Source organism: Euphorbia lathyris, chromosome 9, assembly GCF_963576675.1.
Source record: "Euphorbia lathyris chromosome 9, ddEupLath1.1, whole genome shotgun sequence".
Taxonomy (NCBI): Eukaryota; Viridiplantae; Streptophyta; class Magnoliopsida; order Malpighiales; family Euphorbiaceae; genus Euphorbia; species Euphorbia lathyris.
In genome coordinates, this window is record NC_088918.1 from 18,747,732 (window position 1) to 18,767,768 (window position 20,037).

Below are 20,037 nucleotides of genomic sequence, written 5' to 3' on the forward strand. Positions count from 1 at the left end.
GCGTGGATATACGCGTACTCTGCTCCCCAGTATTAGCAATGATCTGCCAACCCGAATAATCTTGCAACTGCCTGACTTTTAGCCGAAATGGACAGCCGCACGCTTTAGTTTTTGTTTTCCTACTTAAACCATCTTCTAAAGGAATAGGTAATCCTCTATACCGTTCGCCACGTGAACATCTCATAAGAGTTTGTTTACCTCCGTGTTTATGCGAAGAAATAACGAGCTCGAAACCATTTTTGATTGCAACATTTTTCGCCCATTGCATTGCTTCCATACTTGTTTGAAATACCGTGCTCGTTATGAAATAAGGACTATAATCGATTCCGTCTCCAACCCAAACTCGAGCTGCCTCCTGAAAATACATACAAAAAAGGACTACATTTAGATTAGTCGCAAAACGGGTCCTCGGACCTCCTGCACATAGGCAGGCGGGTCCAGGATCCGCCAACATGTAAAGGGAGGCGGGTCCAGAACCCGCCTCCCTTTAGACAGGGGCGGGTCACGGACCCGCCCCGCTTAAGACTAGGGCGGGTCCAGGACCCGCCTTGTTGTAGTATAGACGGGTCACTGGACCCGTCTTCACATGTAACAGGGCGGGTCCTGGACCCGCCCTCGTCTGAAGCGGGGCGGGTCCGTGACCCGCCCCTGATAAAATTAAAAAAAAAAACAGAAATTAAAGTACATTAAATTTAAAAAATTTAAAAATACATTAGATTATTACCTCGTCTTCGGAGTTTTCGTGTTCCGACGTTCTCGGATCCATAATTTTTGGTTATGTGCTTTGTTCGGGAGAGAGAGAGAGGAGGGTGATTTCAAATTTTTTTGAAAAATAATGAAAAGGGCATAATGGGTATGTAGGGGGCGGTGACTGTAAAAAGGGGGCGGTGTACGGTAACACCCAAAAAAAATGGGCCCCTTAACACTTTCAGAGCATTATTTTTCTGAATAAGTTAACATTCACTTAATTTTTCACATAATAATTAATAACAATAATTTATTTAAATTTATATAATAAAAAAAATTGGACCCTCTTAAATTTGGGGCCCTGTGCGGAAGAGCTCCTTGTACATCCTTCTCCTACTCCCCTGGGTCATGACTAGTTTCGGTCCCTCCTAATATTAGTCTATATAGACTCTATGTAGTAATATTTTATTGTTTAAAGGTAGATGAGATGGTTAAAAACACTTGTTTTTTTTTTAAAAAGTTCTAGGTTCAATTCCCCCCAACCTCAATTTATTTTAGAAAGTGTTTATTTATTTAAATTTTATTTTTGAATAATTATAAAACTATGTTACCATTATTAATTTATTTATTTATTTTCATAACACTTTTAAACTCATTTTTATTATGTCTTTTCCACTAAAAAAATTAATTTCTTATTTTTGAGACTCAAACAACTTAATTTCTAAATTAAATTTTAAAATTTTAAAACTAAAAAAAAAAATAGAAACTAGCATTGAACTAATAAAAAAACTAAATATATCCCATTACATGTTAGGAGTGTCCAAAATTCAAAATTTTAATATTTTGGACCTATTAGGTACTCATTAAATCCAAATTTTTAATTTTTTTGGCCTCTTAGCCCTTTCTAAATCCAAATTTCTAATTTTTTTGACATGTTAGGCCTACATAAATCTAAATTTCTAATTTTTTTTGGCCTCTTAGGCCTGCTTAAATCTAAATTATTAATTTTTTTGGCCTGTCAGGCCATCTGAAATCAAATTTTTTAATTTTTTTACATGTTAGGACTATTAAACGAAATCTAGCTTAATTTTGAAAAATTGTATATTAATACTTAAAATTGGTTATTGACCATTCAAATTATAACACACATATATACAAAAAAAAAAAAAAATTAAGCAAGTTCGATTTAGCAAAAAAAAAATAATAATTTATGAACACATGTGCAAAATCGGCCCCCAACTGAGTAATCCTGTATCCGCCACTGGTGTGATGCGATTACAATTTTTTTGTTAAATGATGTTAAATGCTACTGAGGAGCTATAATTGAAGTTTTTTTCCCTCTTTTAACAGGTTTTATATTAACTAATCGAAAGTTTAAAATCATCCAAGGAAAAAAACATGATATACTTAAAAAAAAGTAAATAAATATCGACTTTCAGCAACATTAACGATGTTTTTGCTATATTATTTCTTACAGAACCAATTAATATTATTCAGCAAGATACGGAATGAAATACTCATCAACACGTGCAAAATCGGCCCCCCAACTGAGTAATCCTGTATTCGCCACTGGTGTGATGTAAACAATTTTTTTGTTAAATGGTGTTAAATGCTACTGAGGAGCTATAATTGAAGTTTTTTTTGTCCTCTTTTAATCAGGTTTTATATTAACTAATTGAAAGTTTAAATATCGACTTTCAGCAACATTAACGATGTTTTTGCTATATTATTTCTTACAGAACCAATTAATATTATTCAGCAAGATACGGAATGAAATACTCATCAACACGTGCAAAATCGGCCTCCCAACTAAATAATCCTGTATTCGCCACTGGTGTGATGCAATTACAATTTTTATTAAATGGTGTTAAATGCTACTGAGGAGCTATAATTGAAGTTTTTTTTTGTCCTCTTTTAATCAGGTTTTATATTAACTAATCGAAAGTTTAAAATCATCCAAGAAAAAAAACATGATATACTTAAAAAAAGAAGTAAATAAATATCGACTTTTAGCAACATTAATGATGTTTTTGTTACATTATTTCTTATATAACTAATTAATATTATTCAGTAAGATATGGAATGAAATACTCATCAACACATCTAAACGGCAGCGTACCATATCCATCTCTACCCCAATTTGGTCCAAAGCTATTAAGATACTCCCATACACGTTCTCCGTTCTTCTCACCGAAACCCGTTATGGTCACTAGATGCTTGGGTATCTGATTTTCACGGTCTAACCTCAATTCTCCTTCAGCTTTATAGTGGCCGTGACTTTCAACGTTAGGGGTAAAATAGTCTGATAAAATTACAAAACAACCCATAAATGGTCCTTTCTCCATTAGCTGCTTGCAAAGTTCATCGTACATTTCCTCTGCCCTTGATTTATTAAAATCATAACACCCTCGTATATGGTATCGTATCCAATTCTTCACAAGATAAAAAATAGTAGGGTTAATACATATATACTTCGTATTTATCTATTTTAGTATACACACCCTTATATCAAATAAACAGTTAAATATATATTCATATTTTTCAAATGACATAAAGAATGCCCTAATCTAACAGACTGATGATGATGACACTAACAATGCAACACCTCCACCTCACCTTCCACCTCAACTAAAAAATGTCACGTCGGATCTTTTAACAATATAATTTAATATTACTGAATTTTACGTGCGATCTCTTTAAATTTGTCGCTAAAAAAGACCATACCGATAGAATTATCGATGAAAATCGTCTCTTATTAAAATTTTGGATTTACTAATTTAATCATCCTTTGTTGCTAAGTGGTGTTGTATTATTAGTGTGATGACTAGATTAACAGAGTTATGCCAAATAATCTAACCGTTCAAATAAGAGTTTATTTGTATGTCATTAACAATTACGAGGGCATATTTGGTTGTTTATTTTATATAGGGGCATATGTGCTAAAACGTACAAATACAAGGTCATATATGTGTATTAATCCAAAAGAGTATTGTGAAATACTATGTGTATAAAATGAAGAAAAAGTATAAAAATAAACTTTATGGTTTGATCGACTTGTAAAGGCAATCCACGTGGTTTAAAAGTTTGCAAACGTGAGTATGTACTTTTTGCAGTTTATAAACTCTGTCATCCCTTCAAAAATTATTGTCATAACTATTTACCCAAAAAATGGAGTGATTTGGAGAAATTAAAAAGTTTGACTTTGAAAATTATCCAAAATTCAAGATCTAATTTTGCAAAAATAACTAAACCACAAATATTGCTTGACTGAAAAATTGACTCATATATTTTGTAACTGCAAAATTGACAAAGTACAGACTTTTGTTTTTAAACTTGTAAACCACGAGGACTTTCTTTGCTAATCAGTCAATCAACAAAGTTTATTTTCATACTTTTAATGAAAGAAAAAATTTTAGACTTTTACCTTACTACATCGATATGTACCTATTGGACCTTCATATGGATACAAGTCCTCCGTCGTGACTCCCTTATCTCGTAACCACTCAATCACATCATTTGTGAATTTCTTATTCGATGTTGCGTCTATACAGTGTTGAATCGACAGCGATGGAAACTGTTCGGGTGGTTGTTTCTTAGCATGTTTGATCTTATACAAGGACTGAGTACATACCACCGCAGCATGACGAGCACAAGTTCCTGCAATAGTAATAGCGATCAAATTCATTTTCTTATAAACGCACATAAAAGAAAAGATTAATACCTTCTTCTTGCTTTTTAGGAGTCGGTAAAATCTCAATATCATTTATCTTTAGACCACGGTATGAGAATGACATCATATACTCTATCTTAAATCTCTCCAAAATTATTTTAGTATTTTGTCGATATTTAAAATAATTAGACTACCCTCTTCAAAATTCTTCGTTAACGTATTAGTGATAATCTTTTTCTCTTAACAATGATAAGCTTTCACTCTTTGGATATTTAATTATATAGCCAAAGCCACCCCCTTCTAGCAAAAAGAATTAATTCTCTTGCTAGAAACTTCAAAGGGTTAGCATCGAATTAGATGCCATCCCATTAACAACGTGAAAAAGACTATAGGTCAAGAAGATTAATTCTCGAATTAGATGTCATCCTGAACTTGTACAAAAAGTTTGATTGCCTCCTGAACTTTTAAAGTGTTTCGATAGCTCTCTGAATTTGTATAAAATGTTCAGTTAGCCCCCTGAACTTGCACAAAATGTAATGAATTGATCGTTCGGTTGTAAATAAGTAAGTTAAATATGGAAGATGTATTGCACAAGTCTTAAAAAAAAGTAAAACGACCAAAATCGGAGTATGCAGTTCTAATATTAAAGAAGACAAGTTTTATAATTGAGCAAGTAATAACTTCATTTTTAATTTATTTTTGAATTGTGTAATAACATTTTAAGATGCGTGGAATACATCTTTTTACATGTTAAGAATCTTATACACAATATAGATTAATTTTGAAAAGTTTTATATTGGTACTTAAAAATTGGTTCTTGACCACTCTGATTATAACACATATATATACGGAAAAAAAAAACGTGAATTCAATTTAGCAAAATTTTTTTTTACACACCACGTGTATAATCGACCCCTCCAACCTAACAATCATGTATTCGCCACTGCACGTAATCAACTCCATCAGAAAACGTCCAAAGTGACTTTATTGAGATAAAACCAAATTTAAATGAATTTATTGTGACAAATTAAACTTTTGTGATTTTTTGAGGATAATATCTAAATTTTATACTAATTTACCACAGTTCACACTTTGGCACCTCAAATAGCAATGACAGGGGATAATTTAGTGTATTTTAGTGTTGTAAAAGTCGCTAGGCCCTAGTCAGGCGGACAAGACCTCAAAAGATTAATCGAATTTGTATTTTTCTATTTTTAATATTTATAATTAAATAAATATTTTATAAACACATTTTAAATGTAAATTATCACATCTAAAAATAATATTAATAATAAATATTATATAAAAATTATAAATATTTGTTTTAAATAAAATTATTGCTTAGTATTAATAAATATTAATAAAAATTAGTATTAATAAAATTAGTGCTGTAACTTGTTTTAAAAATAATATCAATAAAAATTATAAATATTTGTTTTATTTAGTGCTGTAACTTTTTTTTTTTTTTTGAGAAAATTAGTGCTGTAACTTAGTTTTTATTTTTTTTACTTGTGATTATTAATTATTTGTATTATTTTGCATTATTTTGTACCAAACTTTTATAATTTTATGATTTGACGCCTAACCCGCCTAACCCGACTTATCCGCTTAGCCCGACTTGCCCCGATTTACCCCGACTTTAACCGCCTAGGCGGAAATATGTCGAACCTCTGACTTAACCCGTCCAATTATAAAAAAAATAGGCCAGTGTTATGAATTTCACCGATTAGTCGGTCGATTAGTCGGCGACTTGGCCGACTTTTATAACACTGTGTATTTGACCGATCACTAATCGGTCAACGTGGATTTGACTTTTTTTACGTAAAAAGTTGGGACTCACTATACCTAACTAACCTAAAAAAAACAAAATTACTCTTTTTTCTCCCAAAAAATCAGCATTAAATCCAAAAAAAAAAACGGGTATTGCTATTTACCGCTCTTAAATTCCTTACTACCGCCATCTTTTGACAATTTTACCCTTTGCATAATTTTTGATTCAAAATTTGAGAAAAAAAATTTGAGAGAAAAATTTAAAATTTGGCCTAAACGGATGCGGCATCCGTTCGGCCCATGGTGGGGGCGGACGCGGGACTCCGACCGACCCATGGCAAGAACGGATGGCGCATCCGCCCCCACCATGGGCCGGGCGGATGCGCCATCCGTTCTCACCATTAGTGGGGCGGAGTGCCACGTCCGCCCCCACCATGGGCCGAACGGATGCCGCATCCGTTTAGGCCAAATTTTGAATGTGCAAAATCGTAAAATTTTTAGTGACGAAAAATACTAAATCGTTCAATTTTTTATGACGAAAAATGCAAAATTCCCCAATTTTTTGTGACAAAAAATACAAAATCGTCATGAAAAATATGTATTATTTTCATGAGTTCTTTGATAAAAAAACATAAATTTTAATGTTTCCGACTCGTAATCGTCCATTTTCGTGGTTCAGGTTGTTACACATCAATTATTTTCATAATTTCAATTATTGTTTTTCGGGTTTATGATTTTGGAGAGAGAATTTTTAGTTTTTGATCAAAATTATGAGAAGGGCAAAAAAGTCTAAATAAAGGCGGTGATAGTAATTTGAGTGCGGTATTTAGCTGCTCACAAAAAAAACTCATTTACATTTTAACTCCCTCTCCATTTGATTCACTTTCTCTCTCTTCTCTCATTTTCTCTCTATCTAAACCATATTAGCAACAAAACTGAAACATAGTAATTCTAATAGTCTATAAATTTTCATTCAAATACTTTTTTTTTTCAATTTTGTTTCTCTCTTCTAATTTATTTTCTCTCTTCAAACTTCGTATTCTTCTTCTTCTGAACTAGAATACTGTAAATATAAGATGCTATCAATCTTTTGTTTGAGTTGTTAAATCTGATTTCTAAAGTTCTCACAAAGGTAATAGCACTTGTATTTACAATTGATGTGGGTCCTACATTTAAACTAAAGACCTGGTCAAACTAGGTTAGTTCATTATTTTTAATAATTAATCCATCGTAGCTGGCCATAAATATTATATATTGTCCATTCATTCAAAGTTAAGGTATATTTTCGTGATAAAATGAAATCTAAATACCAAAATGTGAATTGAGTTAAAATTTAGATACCATTAATATAATTTACATCTAGATATGCACTTCTAAAAAATTGTTACTGTCAAGTTTACACTTTACCCACCCCCTAGAAGTTTGCAAGTTAAGAAATTTAAGAAATATGTGAGTTATAATTAATTTACTATAAATAATGTAACCAACGAGCGGTTAATAAAATAAAGTTCCATTAAAAGAAAAATTTATATTTTCTACTGTTTTTATCGGTTGGTTTCTTTATCTTCCTATATATATGTATATCCCTAATAACTTAATTTTACAGCGCAAACCCCCAAGACAAATGGCTTCTTACTCCGACAGAGACAATGAGCATTTTTTTAAGATAGTTCTTGACGATGAAGAAGGGAACTGGTTAGTATTTTTAACTAATTCTATTTAAAGTAGACAGTTTTGATCACATGAACCTTAATGACCATGCACTATTTGATCATTCATCATTAGATCTAGGCTTATTAGAGTCATAAGGTGGAAATTCAAAGTATCATGCGGCTTAGATTTAATAAGCCTATATCTAACAGTGAATGGCCAAATTCACTTGATCATTAAGGTGCATGTGAATATTCCTAGTAAATAGATTATATATATATTAGCTATTGATTTTATACAATTTAGTTGAATTAATTAAACAGAGGCTTCCAAGAAAATTTGTAACAAATTATGGACATCTTTTGTCAAGTCATGTGATGTTGAAGGTCCCTACTGGTGCAAAATGGCAAGTAGAGATTGTAAGAGCTAACGATGAGATATGGTTACGAACTGGATGGCCAGAATTCGCTGACTATTATTCGATTTCTCATTCATCTTTTTTAGTATTTGAATATGAAAAGGATAACGGTGATTTCAATGTCACAATATTTGATAAGACCACCACTGAGATAGACTATCCATCTAGTGAAAGAGCTAATCCTCATGACCCAAATATCGTTCATGTAATAGAAGATGATGATGAGGAGGATTCTTATCAAATATTTATCCCAGTGATTCTTCCAGGTATGCCAGTTCTTATATATTTACTATACTCTCAAATTTTATTGAGATAAGGTGCAAAAATACTCTAACGTTTACAGTCATGAGCAATTTTACCTCTAACTTTTAAAATTGTGTAATTTTACCTATAACATTGGTAGTTAATAGTAATTTTACTCCTAAATTGACAAGTTAAGGGTAAAACTGCTCTGGACCTAAACGTTAGGGATATTTTTAGACCTTATCTCAATTTTATTTAGGGTTAAGGTGAAAAAATACCCTTAACATTTTGAGTCCGGAGCAATTTTACCCCTAACGCCTAAAATGGTGCAATTTTACCCCTAATCTTGGAAGCCATGAGTAATTTTACCTCTAACGTTGATAAATTGGGTCAATTTGAGAAATAATTTATCAATCTGCCTTATCGTTCATGAATCTTGTCATCTACACTTCACACGTGCGTCATTTTATAAGTAACAAATCACAAACATATGTTGGGATGTAAAAAAAATACTGTCTTTTGTACGAGTTGGACAAAAAAATTTAAAAAATTCACCAATTTTTATAAATATTAATCTCCAATTCTATTATTAAATTATAAAAAACATGAAATCCTGTTTTTTAGAACGAACTGATATACAATTTATGCATAATAAGAAACAAAAATATCTATGTTTTACAATAGTGTCTAAAATTGATCCAAATTACTAACGTCATGGGTAAAATTGCTCTTGGCTACCAACGTTAAGTCTAAAATAGTACCATTTTAGACGTTGTTTGGCTCTTTTGTGGAAAATTGCGGGCGTGCCAGATAATTATAGTATTATCAAACTATGGAGTGAAATTGAGTGCGCTTGCTAACTTCTAATTATCAAAACGATTGTAAATAATAAAGAGACCGTAAAATTCCTAAGATTCGATTATCAAAACGATACCGACCTTACAGAAAATGGTTGAACAACAAATAAAATAAAAATGTACTGGAAGCTTGAATGAACTTTGCACTTGAAAATTAAATCTAAGGAAACAATCGAGGATTGTAAAAATGCTGAAGTCTAGAGATAATTTGCTAGAGTTTTGGGTAGTTGTGTTGAGTTGGTTGATTGGTTGCCTATTTCATCGTGATCCCTTCCATTTATAAATGTTGGAGGTAACTTCTTGCTTGCTTCCACTAATCCACGTTCTCCACCACATTGAGTAACCTCCACTTTAACTTCCATGATGGATTGATACATACACTTTCTGATTGTTCCTGCTTTTTAATTGGCTCACGAAAACACGTTAAAATATTAGCTGGCACTTGGTTCCCCTATGTTTACTTTAAGTCCCCCCTGATGTCCGCTATAGGAAGTTGGTTTCCCACGAGATACACTATGATTTCCCATGAGGTACACTACATGGTTTCCCCTAAGGTAGACCATGGTTTCCCCTAAGGTACACCGTCTAGGAAGTTGGTACAGTATTTTAGATGTTTCTCTTGAGGGAAACTGAGGTTCACTCTAGGAAATCCTAAGTGAACGATGTACTAGGAAAATATGAAAAGTTTCCCGAAATGAAAAGTTTTCTAAACAGGCCTTTTAAGAAAAAGTTTCCTAAAATGTTCTTTTAAGAAAAAGTTTCCTAAAAAGAAAAGTTTATCCTATGAAAAAGAGTAAATCAAAGTATGCAATAAAAAAAACTTTATTTTTAGTGCAAACAGACGTTAAGGGTAAAATTACTCCTAACCCAAAACATTACGGTTATTTTTGCGCCTTGACCCTTTTTTTTTTGGTAGAAACAGGAAAGGAAAACAACCTTGACCCTTTTATTTATAGTTAGAAATTCTATTATTGTTTGAATGCAGGTAGTGATAGAAAGAAATCAAAAGAGAAAAAAAGTAGCAGCAAGAAACAAAAGCTTTCAATTTCAAATCCTCCACAAAATTTGAGCTCTTCAAATCCATCCTTCCAAGTACAAATTTCATCAGACTGTATAAAACGCGGAAGATTGGTAAGGATCTAAAATACTAAGAACGTAATTAATAATAGATTATATAACTCCGATATATATATCTGAAGAGAAATGTTACATAATGTGTGCAGCATATACCTACAAGTTTCGTAACGAACATTGAGCAAGGAACGAAAGCCACAATGTTAGAGGTTAACAACAGATCATGGCCTGTGAAGCTGCTTATTTATTCGTATCCTGGTAGAATCAGAGGTGTATTATCAGCCGGATGGCATGAATTTGCAAAGGATAATTTTTTGAAACTCGGAGATGTTTGCATCTTTGAAACGATTAATAACATCGATCAAACTCTACATTTGAAGGTTTCCATTACGAGGGGTTCAGGCAGTAACGGAGATATTGAAATGCCTGAATCCCAAGTGCCTAAGGTTGACGAAAACGAAAAGAAAAATCAGCATTGTTATCTTCTCACCTGGTAAAAAGATGAAAAAGGTCGAATGGTTTACATATATGATTGTGTTTTGCTCGTAATTCAGTTTGGTCTTCCAATTATAAACATTTTCTGATTTAATTAATTAAATAGATGTGTTTTTTTTTTCTTTTTAAAGGAATTCAATGTGATAGTAATTTTGTATGAAACTTTTGTATGAAATAGTTTAATTTCGTTCCTATGGTAGGTGTGCTAGTTCAATTTTATCGCTTTCTTAAAAACAAGGGCCTCAAAATAAAATGAGAATTGACAATCGCAATATTAAAAAAAATTCAAAGTCTTATTAGTATTTTAAACAACTTTAATTCTTCAACTTTTTAATTTTGAGATCATTTATGTGTTGTTTGGCGAGGAGAGAAAAAGTGAATGTTTAGATAGAAAAACCCCGAAAATGATGATTTTGGAAATTAAAATTTTGGTTCCTTAATAAATGTGGTACTAAACAACTTTAATTATTAGAATTTTATTTTTATATGTTAAACTAAAAGATAATCGTTTTTAGCACAACAAAAAAACCAAAATTTCGATCCCTGTGCTATCTCAGGCCAGACTTCATCAAGTAAATAGAACTCCATACACTCCTCCAAACAAAACTAGGATTATTTTCTAGTTTGGATGACATGAAAGTCCCTCTAGGGTAGTATTTTGCTTTGAACATTCGACTAACCACTGTATGAGGTTCATCAATCAACTTCCATGCCTGTTTACCAAGTAAAGCCAAATTAAAGTCCCTTAACTCATGGAATCCTAATCCATCTCCACTCTTCTACCTACAAAGTCTTTGCCACTTATTTTCCCTTCATCCTAATAGTACCCTTGTTTGATGTTTGAGAATGAAAACCATAATAGTGGCTTGTAAGTCTTTTATCCCTTTCTTTATGAGTATTTAAATCCCTAAATTGTAAGAGGAAAGATAACTTTTATCAAATCAAATTATAATTTTCTCTTTGAAGTTTTTTAAGGTTTTACACCTTCAACAATGGAGATTTCACCATTTCTACGGATTTAGTCCGTGAAACCTGGAGATTAACTCCTTCAAACTAGGCTTGAGAAAAATCTCTTTATGGGTTTAAGATCAAAACTCTCTACTTCGACTATCATTCCGTATCACCTCATTTATCCTCTGTATCAAACACGTTATTGTTTAATAAACGGAAATTTATAAAGAAAAAAAAAAGGCAAACAGTCTTCAAAATTTTACAGCCTATAGGAGATAAATTTGTATCACATGTGGTAGCTGGAATAAAAAAAAATTAAAGGTGAATATAGTCTTTAAATTATCATTCATGTTCAATTGGGCCCAAATGGAATTTTAGATATTAATTCTAATTGGGATTGATATATTTTGAGAATTTCATCCGAATAAAAACACTTTGAATATCTAAATTTTGATAAATTGATCCAAATAAAATCACATTCACAATTTATTCTCTCATTATTAGTTATTTAAACCTTAAACGATTCGTCAATTCACAATTTCTTTTGGTAAGAAAAAGTTTAGGTAAGGGTCTATCCACTCCCAATGTCAGGACAAACTACAGTCTGTTGGGTTTGTTGGTTTTTATGCTTCAAAAGAATACTTTTCGGGCTTGGACTTGGGCTTGGTAGTTTGTGGCCTTTTAGACTTAGTCATAAATTATAAACGTTGCAGTCATGGGTTGTTACTGCTGCTTGCTATTTTCACGCCCTCACTATCACAGAGCCGTTTTCCATTGAAGGCGGATGGTTCTTTTTCCTATATAAGAACAGAAAATCCTCAAAAATAGGATGCAATTTTTGATCTCTGTTTTCTGGGTATTGTTCATTACTGTTCTCAATCTGATTCTCCGCAGTACACCGTGGAATTGGAGTCGTGTATCCCTAGAGGTTGATTGCTAAGAGTCCGTGTGTGCATTAACGGGGCAAATTCGACTTTAGGGCAGTGATTTCGATCACGCTACGACATAATCCAGATAAGCTATTTGATTTTCCCTATTATTAGTCATATTCTTCTTACAATCTAAAGTCGAATTTTCTGTTATTTGAATATGACTATTGGTGAAATTCCTACGGCAATTCCTATCTCTGCTTCAATGATGTCTAATGCTTTTATTCCTGATATGTCAAAATTAGATCCTTTTGATGGAAAAAATATAAGATGTGGTCAGACAAAATGGATTTTTTCTTGGGTCAAATTGGTGTTGATTATACATTGTTGGTTGATGTTGCTCCTGCTGATTCTGTTAGGAACTTTGATAAGGATAATAAGACTTGTCGTGGAATGTTGTTGCATTATATGACTGCTCCATTATACATGATCTATAGTAAGTCTAAAAATGCTAAGGATATTTGGGATGCTTTGAAGTCTAAGTATGGTTCTGATGATTTTGGGACTAAGAAGTATGCTTGTTCTCGTTGGTTGAATTTTCGTATGAATGATAATATGCCTGTGCTTGATCAAGTTCATGAGTATGAAAATTTGTGTTCTGATATTATTGCTGAGGGAATGAACATAAGTAATCAGTTTCAAGCCAATTGCCTCCTTGAAAAATTACCCCCTTCTTGGCAGAATTTTGTTCATTCCATGAAACACAAACAGAAAGAGTTTACCCTTCAAGAGTTAGTTTCTGGAATTAAGATTGAAGAGCAAAATCGGATCCAAACCATAGGAAAATCACATGAACATTCTTCTTCTAATGCTAACCTTGTTGAACCTAAGAATGCAGGTAATCATAAATTTACAGGTCATAGAGGTCCAAAAGGCAAGGGTCCTAATCAATTTCATGGGACAAGACATAATCATAACAGCCACAAGAAGGGCAAGAGACCATTTAATGGCAAGTGCTATACTTGCGATAAAGAAGGACATTTCGCAAAAGATTATCATCAACGATATGGATCGAAGAAGGAGAATAAAGCACAAGCAAACCTTTTTGAAGATGAGATAATTGCTGCTGTTGTGTCCGAGGTGAACTTGGTGAGCAACGTGACTGAATGGGTGCTAGATACCGGTGCAACCCGCCACATTTGTTCCAACAAGGAGATCTTCCAAGAGTACCAGAGTGTAGCTGATGGAGAATGTGTTTTCATGGGCAATTCAAGTACTGTGAGTGTTCTTGGCAAAGGAAAAGTTTTTCTAAAATTAACCTCTGGAAAAACTATTGCTTTACAGAATGTTTTACATGTACCCGATATCCGCAGAAACCTCATTTCTGGTGCTTTACGTAACAAGGCTGGTATTAAGTTAACCTTTGAATCTGATAAACTTGTACTCACCAGAAATGGAGCTTTTGTGGGTAAAGGTTTTTGTAATAGTGGTCTGTTTGTTTTGGATGTTGTGATTGACAATAATAACAATGCATCTTCTTCTGTTTATATTGCTGAGTCTGTTTCTTTATGGCATTCGAGACTAGGTCATGTTAATGTGGCATCCATTAAGCGTCTTAAACAACTTAGTCTTATTCCAGACTTTAGCAGTACCTCTTTTGATAAATGTGAAGTGTGTGTTGAGGCTAAACACCCTAAGAAACCTTTTTCAACAAATGTATATCGATCCTCTTCTTTGCTTGAGTTAATACATAGTGATTTGGGTGACTTTAGGAATACTATGAGTCGAGGGGGTAAACGATATTACATTACTTTTGTTGATGATTTCTCCCGTTTCACTAAGGTTTATTTGTTGAGTTCTAAAAATGAGGCCGAGGAAAAATTTCTTATTTATAAGGCCGAAGTTGAGAATCAATTAAACCTTAAAATCAAAAGATTAAGATCGGATAGAGGTGGTGAATATGATGGGACTTCACTTAAACAATTTTGTGAACAAAATGGTATTATTCATGAGATTACCGCTCCTTATACCCCTGAACAAAATGGAATAGCTGAGCGGAAAAATAGAACACTTAAAAATATGATGAATGCTATGCTTCTTAGTTCGGGTATGCCTAATAACATGTGGGGTGAAGCTATTCTTTCTGCTTGCTATGTACTTAATCGTGTTCCCCATAAAAAGTTAGATAAAACTCCTTATGAATTATGGAAAGGTTTTAAGCCTAATTTGAATTATCTGAAAGTGTGGGGGTGTTTGGGCAAAATTGGAATACCTGAGTTCCAAAGGAGTAATATTGGACCTAAGACTATGGATGCTGTTTTTATCGGTTATGCATCTAATAGTGCTGCATATAGACTTATTATTAAAGATGCATCTGGTTTTGGTCCTATTAAAGAATCAAGGAATGTTGAGTTTTTTGAGCATATTTTTCCCATGAAAGTGAATGTTCAATCTTGTGTACCTTATGTTTTGCCTTCTTATAATTTGAAGCGTGATGTTGCATCATCTAGTGAGGTTCTAGAACCTCGAAGGAGTAAAAGAGCTAGGACAAATACTAGTTTTGGACCCAATTTCATTACTACTTTCTTTATTGAGCATAATGTGTGTGCATTCATTTTAGAGGTTGAACCTAAGACATATGATGAGGCTATGAGATCAGTTGACTCTAGTTTTTGGCAGGAGGCCATAAATAGTGAAATTGAGTCAATCATGAGTAATAATACTTGGGTTCTTTGTGACCTTCCTAGAGGTTGTAAGGCATTAAGTAGTAAATGGATCCTAACAAAGAAATATAAAACTGATGGATCTCTTAATAAATTCAAAGCTAGACTAGTTGTTGGCGGACATCGTCAAAAGAAAGGTATTGATTTCTTTGACACTTATTCTCCTGTTACTAAAATAGCCACGATTAGAGCTTTGATTGCAATTGCATCTATTTATAATCTTGTTGTGCATCAAATGGATGTGAAAACAGCCTTTTTGAATGGTGATTTGAATGAGGAGATTTACATGAAGCAACCAGAAGGTTGTATAGTTCCTGGACAGGAAAACAAGGTATGCAAACTTGTTAGATCACTATATGGGCTGAAACAGGCACCTAAACAGTGGTATGATAAGTTCCATTAAACTATTATGTCTAATGGTTTTCAGGTAAATGATTCTGATGCTTGTGTTTATTCCAAATCTGATAATTTTGGTTGCGTTATCATATGTTTATATGTGGATGACATATTAATCTTTGGCACTAATTTGGACATAGTTGTTTCAACTAAGGATTTCTTAAGTTCTTGCTTTGAAATGAAGGACTTAGGTGAGGCAAATGTTATTCTTGGCATTAAGATTACTAGGACTTCATATGGAATATCTTTAAACCAATCTCATTATATTGAAAAAATTCTGAAAAAGTTTAATCAATTTGATCGCATTCCTGTGAAAACTCCATATGATCCTAGTATTCATTTGAAAAAGAATAAAGGTAAAAGTGTTTCACAAGAGGAGTATGCCAAGATAATTGGAAGTGTTATGTTTTTAATGAATTCTACTAGACCCGATATAGCATATGCTGTTAGTAGGTTGAGCAGGTATACTCATAATCCTAATCATGCGCATTGGGATGCTTTGATTAGATTATTGAACTATTTGAAAGGTACTATTAATTATAGTTTGCATTACCAAAGGACACCATGTGTTTTAGAAGGTTTTTGTGATGCTAGTTGGGTGTCAGATAATGATGAAATTCATTCTACTAGTGGTTATGTGTTCACTATTGCTGGTGGTGCTATTTCTTGGAAATCCTCTAAACAAACTTGTCATGCTAAATCAACAATGGAATCTGAATTTATTGCTTTAGAATTGGCAGGTAGTGAAGCTGAATGGCTAAGGAGCCTGCTAGCTGATATTCCATTGTGGGGGAAGCCAACTCCATCAGTATCAATCCATTGTGACTCTCAAGCTGCAATTGGGGTGGCGAATAGTCAGTCTTATAATGGGAAAAAATACATATTCGTTTGAGACATGCTATTGTCCGAAATCTGATCAGAAATAATGTGATATCACTCGAGTTTGTAAGATCAGAGCGAAATATTGCAGATCCTCTGACCAAAGGCCTTTGTAGGAAAATAGTGTTGGAATCAGCACATGGAATGGGTTTAAAGCCTATTGAGGAGTAATTTGTAATTGATACCCAACTTAGAAATTAGCTAAGTTAAATGGGTCAAACGAAGTTACAAAGTGCTCATGTGATGTACTACAAACCATTCCTATTAATAAAGTAATGTAGTAGTTTTTAATATTGTCATGAGTATGAGGTTGAGTTTGGAAACTCTTAAATAAGTTCATAGTCTCTTTTGAGGTGGTTTGTGACAGTACAAACTTGATGAACTTACCTATGTGAATGTGGGGGTTACGCCCAATCCCCTATGAGGTTTCTTAGGCTTGAACCTTTAGAGCATTCATGAAAAAATCCAGATTTTTGTGGGGCATCTAATTGGAATGTGTAATTGAGTACACATCTGAAAGCGCAATAAAATACGTTGGTCGCGAGAACATGTATTGATTTGAGAAAAGGTGAGTGCTCAATTGTGTCTTTACAAACTCCATGGAAAGGTTCAAGGTTAAATCCACCTAAGTGGCTGTAGGACATTCTTGTATGCACTAGGTGTCAATTCAAGTCCACAAGACATTGATGCCTTAAATCTTAGTATCCATTACCCAGAAACTTTCTTTCTTCTCTAAAAATATATTCTTTTGAATCATGTGGGGGATTGTTGGGTTTGTTGGTTTTTATGCTTCAAAAGAATACTTTTCGGGCTTGAACTTGGGCTTGGTAGTTTGTGGCCTTTTAGACTTAGTCATAAATTATAAACGTTGCAGTCATGGGTTGTTACTGCTGCTTGCTATTTTCACGCCCTCACTATCACATAGCCGTTTTCCATTGAAGGCGGATGGTTCTTTTTCCTATATAAGAACAGAAAATCCTCAAAAATAGGATGCAATTTTTGATCTCTGTTTTCTGGGTATTGTTCATTACTGTTCTCAATCTGATTCTCCGCAGTACACCGTGGAATTGGAGCCGTGTATCCCTGGAGGTTGATTGCTAAGAGTCCGTGTGTGCATTAACGGGGCAAATTCGACTTTAGGGCAGTGATTTCGATCACGCCACGATATAATCCAGATAAGCTATTTGATTTTCCCTATTATTAGTCATATTCTTCTTACACAGTCTTCAATAAAGATTTAAAGTGAAATTTACAGATCATCTATCTATAAGAGCTAAATTTTCACAATTTATTTTCTCTTTTTTTTTTTGCATAAAAATTAGAAATTTAAGAGAGAGCTATTAACATGGCTAATTTACTTTTAATACCCTTTTCTTAAATTTCCATTTTCCATGCAAAAATTATATCTTCTTAATTTTTATAGTTTAATTAAAATTATTATTATTATTTTTTTGGTAAGAAAGGAAAGGAAAAAAAACAAAACCAACAAAAAACCTACACCGGGATCAGTCTAGGAAGGCTGACCCCAATCCTATCCTCTAGGAGAGAAGGCAAAAGAAAAGAAGGAGGAACAGAGAGGGTAGAAACACCTAACATTCTCCCATGCCCAGCAGCTGCTAAGCGATCCGCCACGCGGTTTTGCTCCCTAAAAATATGGGAGAAATTAAGATACTCAAAGGCAGGACGAAGGCTCAAAATAGCTTTGATAAGATTCTGGCTCTTCAGACAAACAGCCTGGCTATCTGAAATCCTGTTAATAGCCTCCAGATTATCATATTCCACTGAGAGCTTTTTAACACCCATGCGAATGACGAGTTTAATACCTGACAAGATACCCCAGAGCTCCGCAGAAAAGGAGGAGCCCATCCCCAAGTTATGGGTAAACCCCGCCATCCAATTGCCACCAGCATCCCGAAGAACTCCTCCAGCAGCAATTCTGCCATTGCTAAGGCAGGAGCCATCAGTATTCAACTTAGCAAACCCTTCTCTAGGCTTACTCCAGCCAACTAGCAGGATCTCTTTATCCGGGGAGGGGCGAACAAGGGAATCTCTTTCAAAGCTTTTAGTAATAACAAAGAGCTTCTTCGAGAAGAAAAACAGTAAATCAGGAATAAGGACAGCCTTACCCGCAAATAATTCTTCATTCCTCCACTTCCAGATTTGGTGACAAGTAATAGCAAAGAGGATGGCACCGTGCTCCATGTTGGCCAGCAAGTTCCCCTTGGCTCCTTGAGAGAACCAGTCCCTTTCAGAAAAGGCCATGAAGGAAGGGAGGATGTGATGAGGGAGGATCCCTTCCCAGATCTTCTTACTATTTGGGCAATCCCTCATGGCATGGCACAAGGTTTCCACATTGCCTCTGCATCTACTACAGGCACTAGACTCAGTCAAGTGCCTTCTGTGCCTATCCGCATTCGTAAGGAGCCTGTCTTTGATACCCAGCCAAAGGAAGCTCCTGATACGGTAAGGGATCTTGAGGCACAAATTTAAGAAAATATTTTTAAAAGTATATGGGTAATACAAAACTACATATAAAAAAGAACAAATTTAAAAACCTAAAAGGATATATAATAAAAACTTATTCTTGTCTAATTGTATTACAAAACTCATCTATGTTTGTCTAATTACATTAAATATTTTCATATTCTTATCCAATTTCATTCAATAACCCTCTATTTTTTTTCTAATTGTATTCAATAATTCCATATTCTTGTCCAATATCATTCGGTAATTCCAAAACTTTTAAGAAATAAGGGGGCGTTTGAAGTTTTGAGCAACTACATCGGGCTACAAATATATTAAGGGGTCAAATACATGAATATCATAATTAAGTACAAAATTACAACTAAGTCATATCACTAAATTTAATTCTTAATATGTCATTATTCTCTATATATTATGATTTTACATCATAATTTAAAAATTCTAGACTCAAATTCATAAATCATAAACCCCAAAAATATATTTTTAGACTTCTAATTTATAAACTTTGATCCTTAAAATATATTAAAAGTACTGATTTTATTAAGTTGATATAATCCAAAATTATGGCTTGATATAGTTGTAAATAGTTTTTAAAATATGAATTTCTATGTAATTTTCTCTATATTTATTAAGACTATTTGTATTCCAAAATTGGTGGAATAAGATTCTTAATTTCACATACGAATAATTATTCATAACTAATATTTCTTTCACAAAAATTATTCCATAACTAACATTTCACATGAAAACGCAAAAAAAATGTGAAAACGGTAAAATGAAAAACTGCAAAAAACGAAAAATACGTGAAAATGGTAAAAATAGGAAAAGTGTAAAAAACACGTAAACATGAAAAACACGAAACACGATGAAA

The 20,037-nt window shown here is 33.4% G+C and overlaps 1 protein-coding gene across 1 annotated transcript; it reads right to left on the reverse strand.

The window, feature by feature from the left end:
• Positions 1-2,663: 2,663 nt before the first annotated feature.
• On the reverse strand, positions 2,664-4,589 carry LOC136207088 (uncharacterized). The gene is made up of 3 exons (XM_065998361.1): positions 4,409-4,589; positions 4,112-4,344; positions 2,664-3,119 (listed from the first exon to the last, which is right to left on the reverse strand). Exons 1-3 carry the CDS (start codon positions 4,482-4,484, stop codon positions 2,751-2,753), a joined length of 678 nt encoding a protein of 225 aa, XP_065854433.1. The 5' UTR covers positions 4,485-4,589; the 3' UTR covers positions 2,664-2,750.
• Positions 4,590-20,037: the final 15,448 nt, after the last annotated feature.

What these genes read in the sequence shown, in the direction of transcription:
- LOC136207088 (XM_065998361.1), bottom strand. Translation starts at nt 4,484, where the DNA reads ATGATGTCATTCTCATACCGTGGTCTAAAGATAAATGATATTGAGATT. An exon ending in TCCTAAAAAGCAAGAAGAAG is followed by an intron (nt 4,345 to 4,408) that starts GTATTAATCTTT and finishes TTACTATTGCAG; the next exon opens with GAACTTGTGCTCGTCATGCT. An exon ending in GTACATATCGATGTAGTAAG is followed by an intron (nt 3,120 to 4,111) that starts GTAAAAGTCTAA and finishes TATCTTGTGAAG; the next exon opens with AATTGGATACGATACCATAT.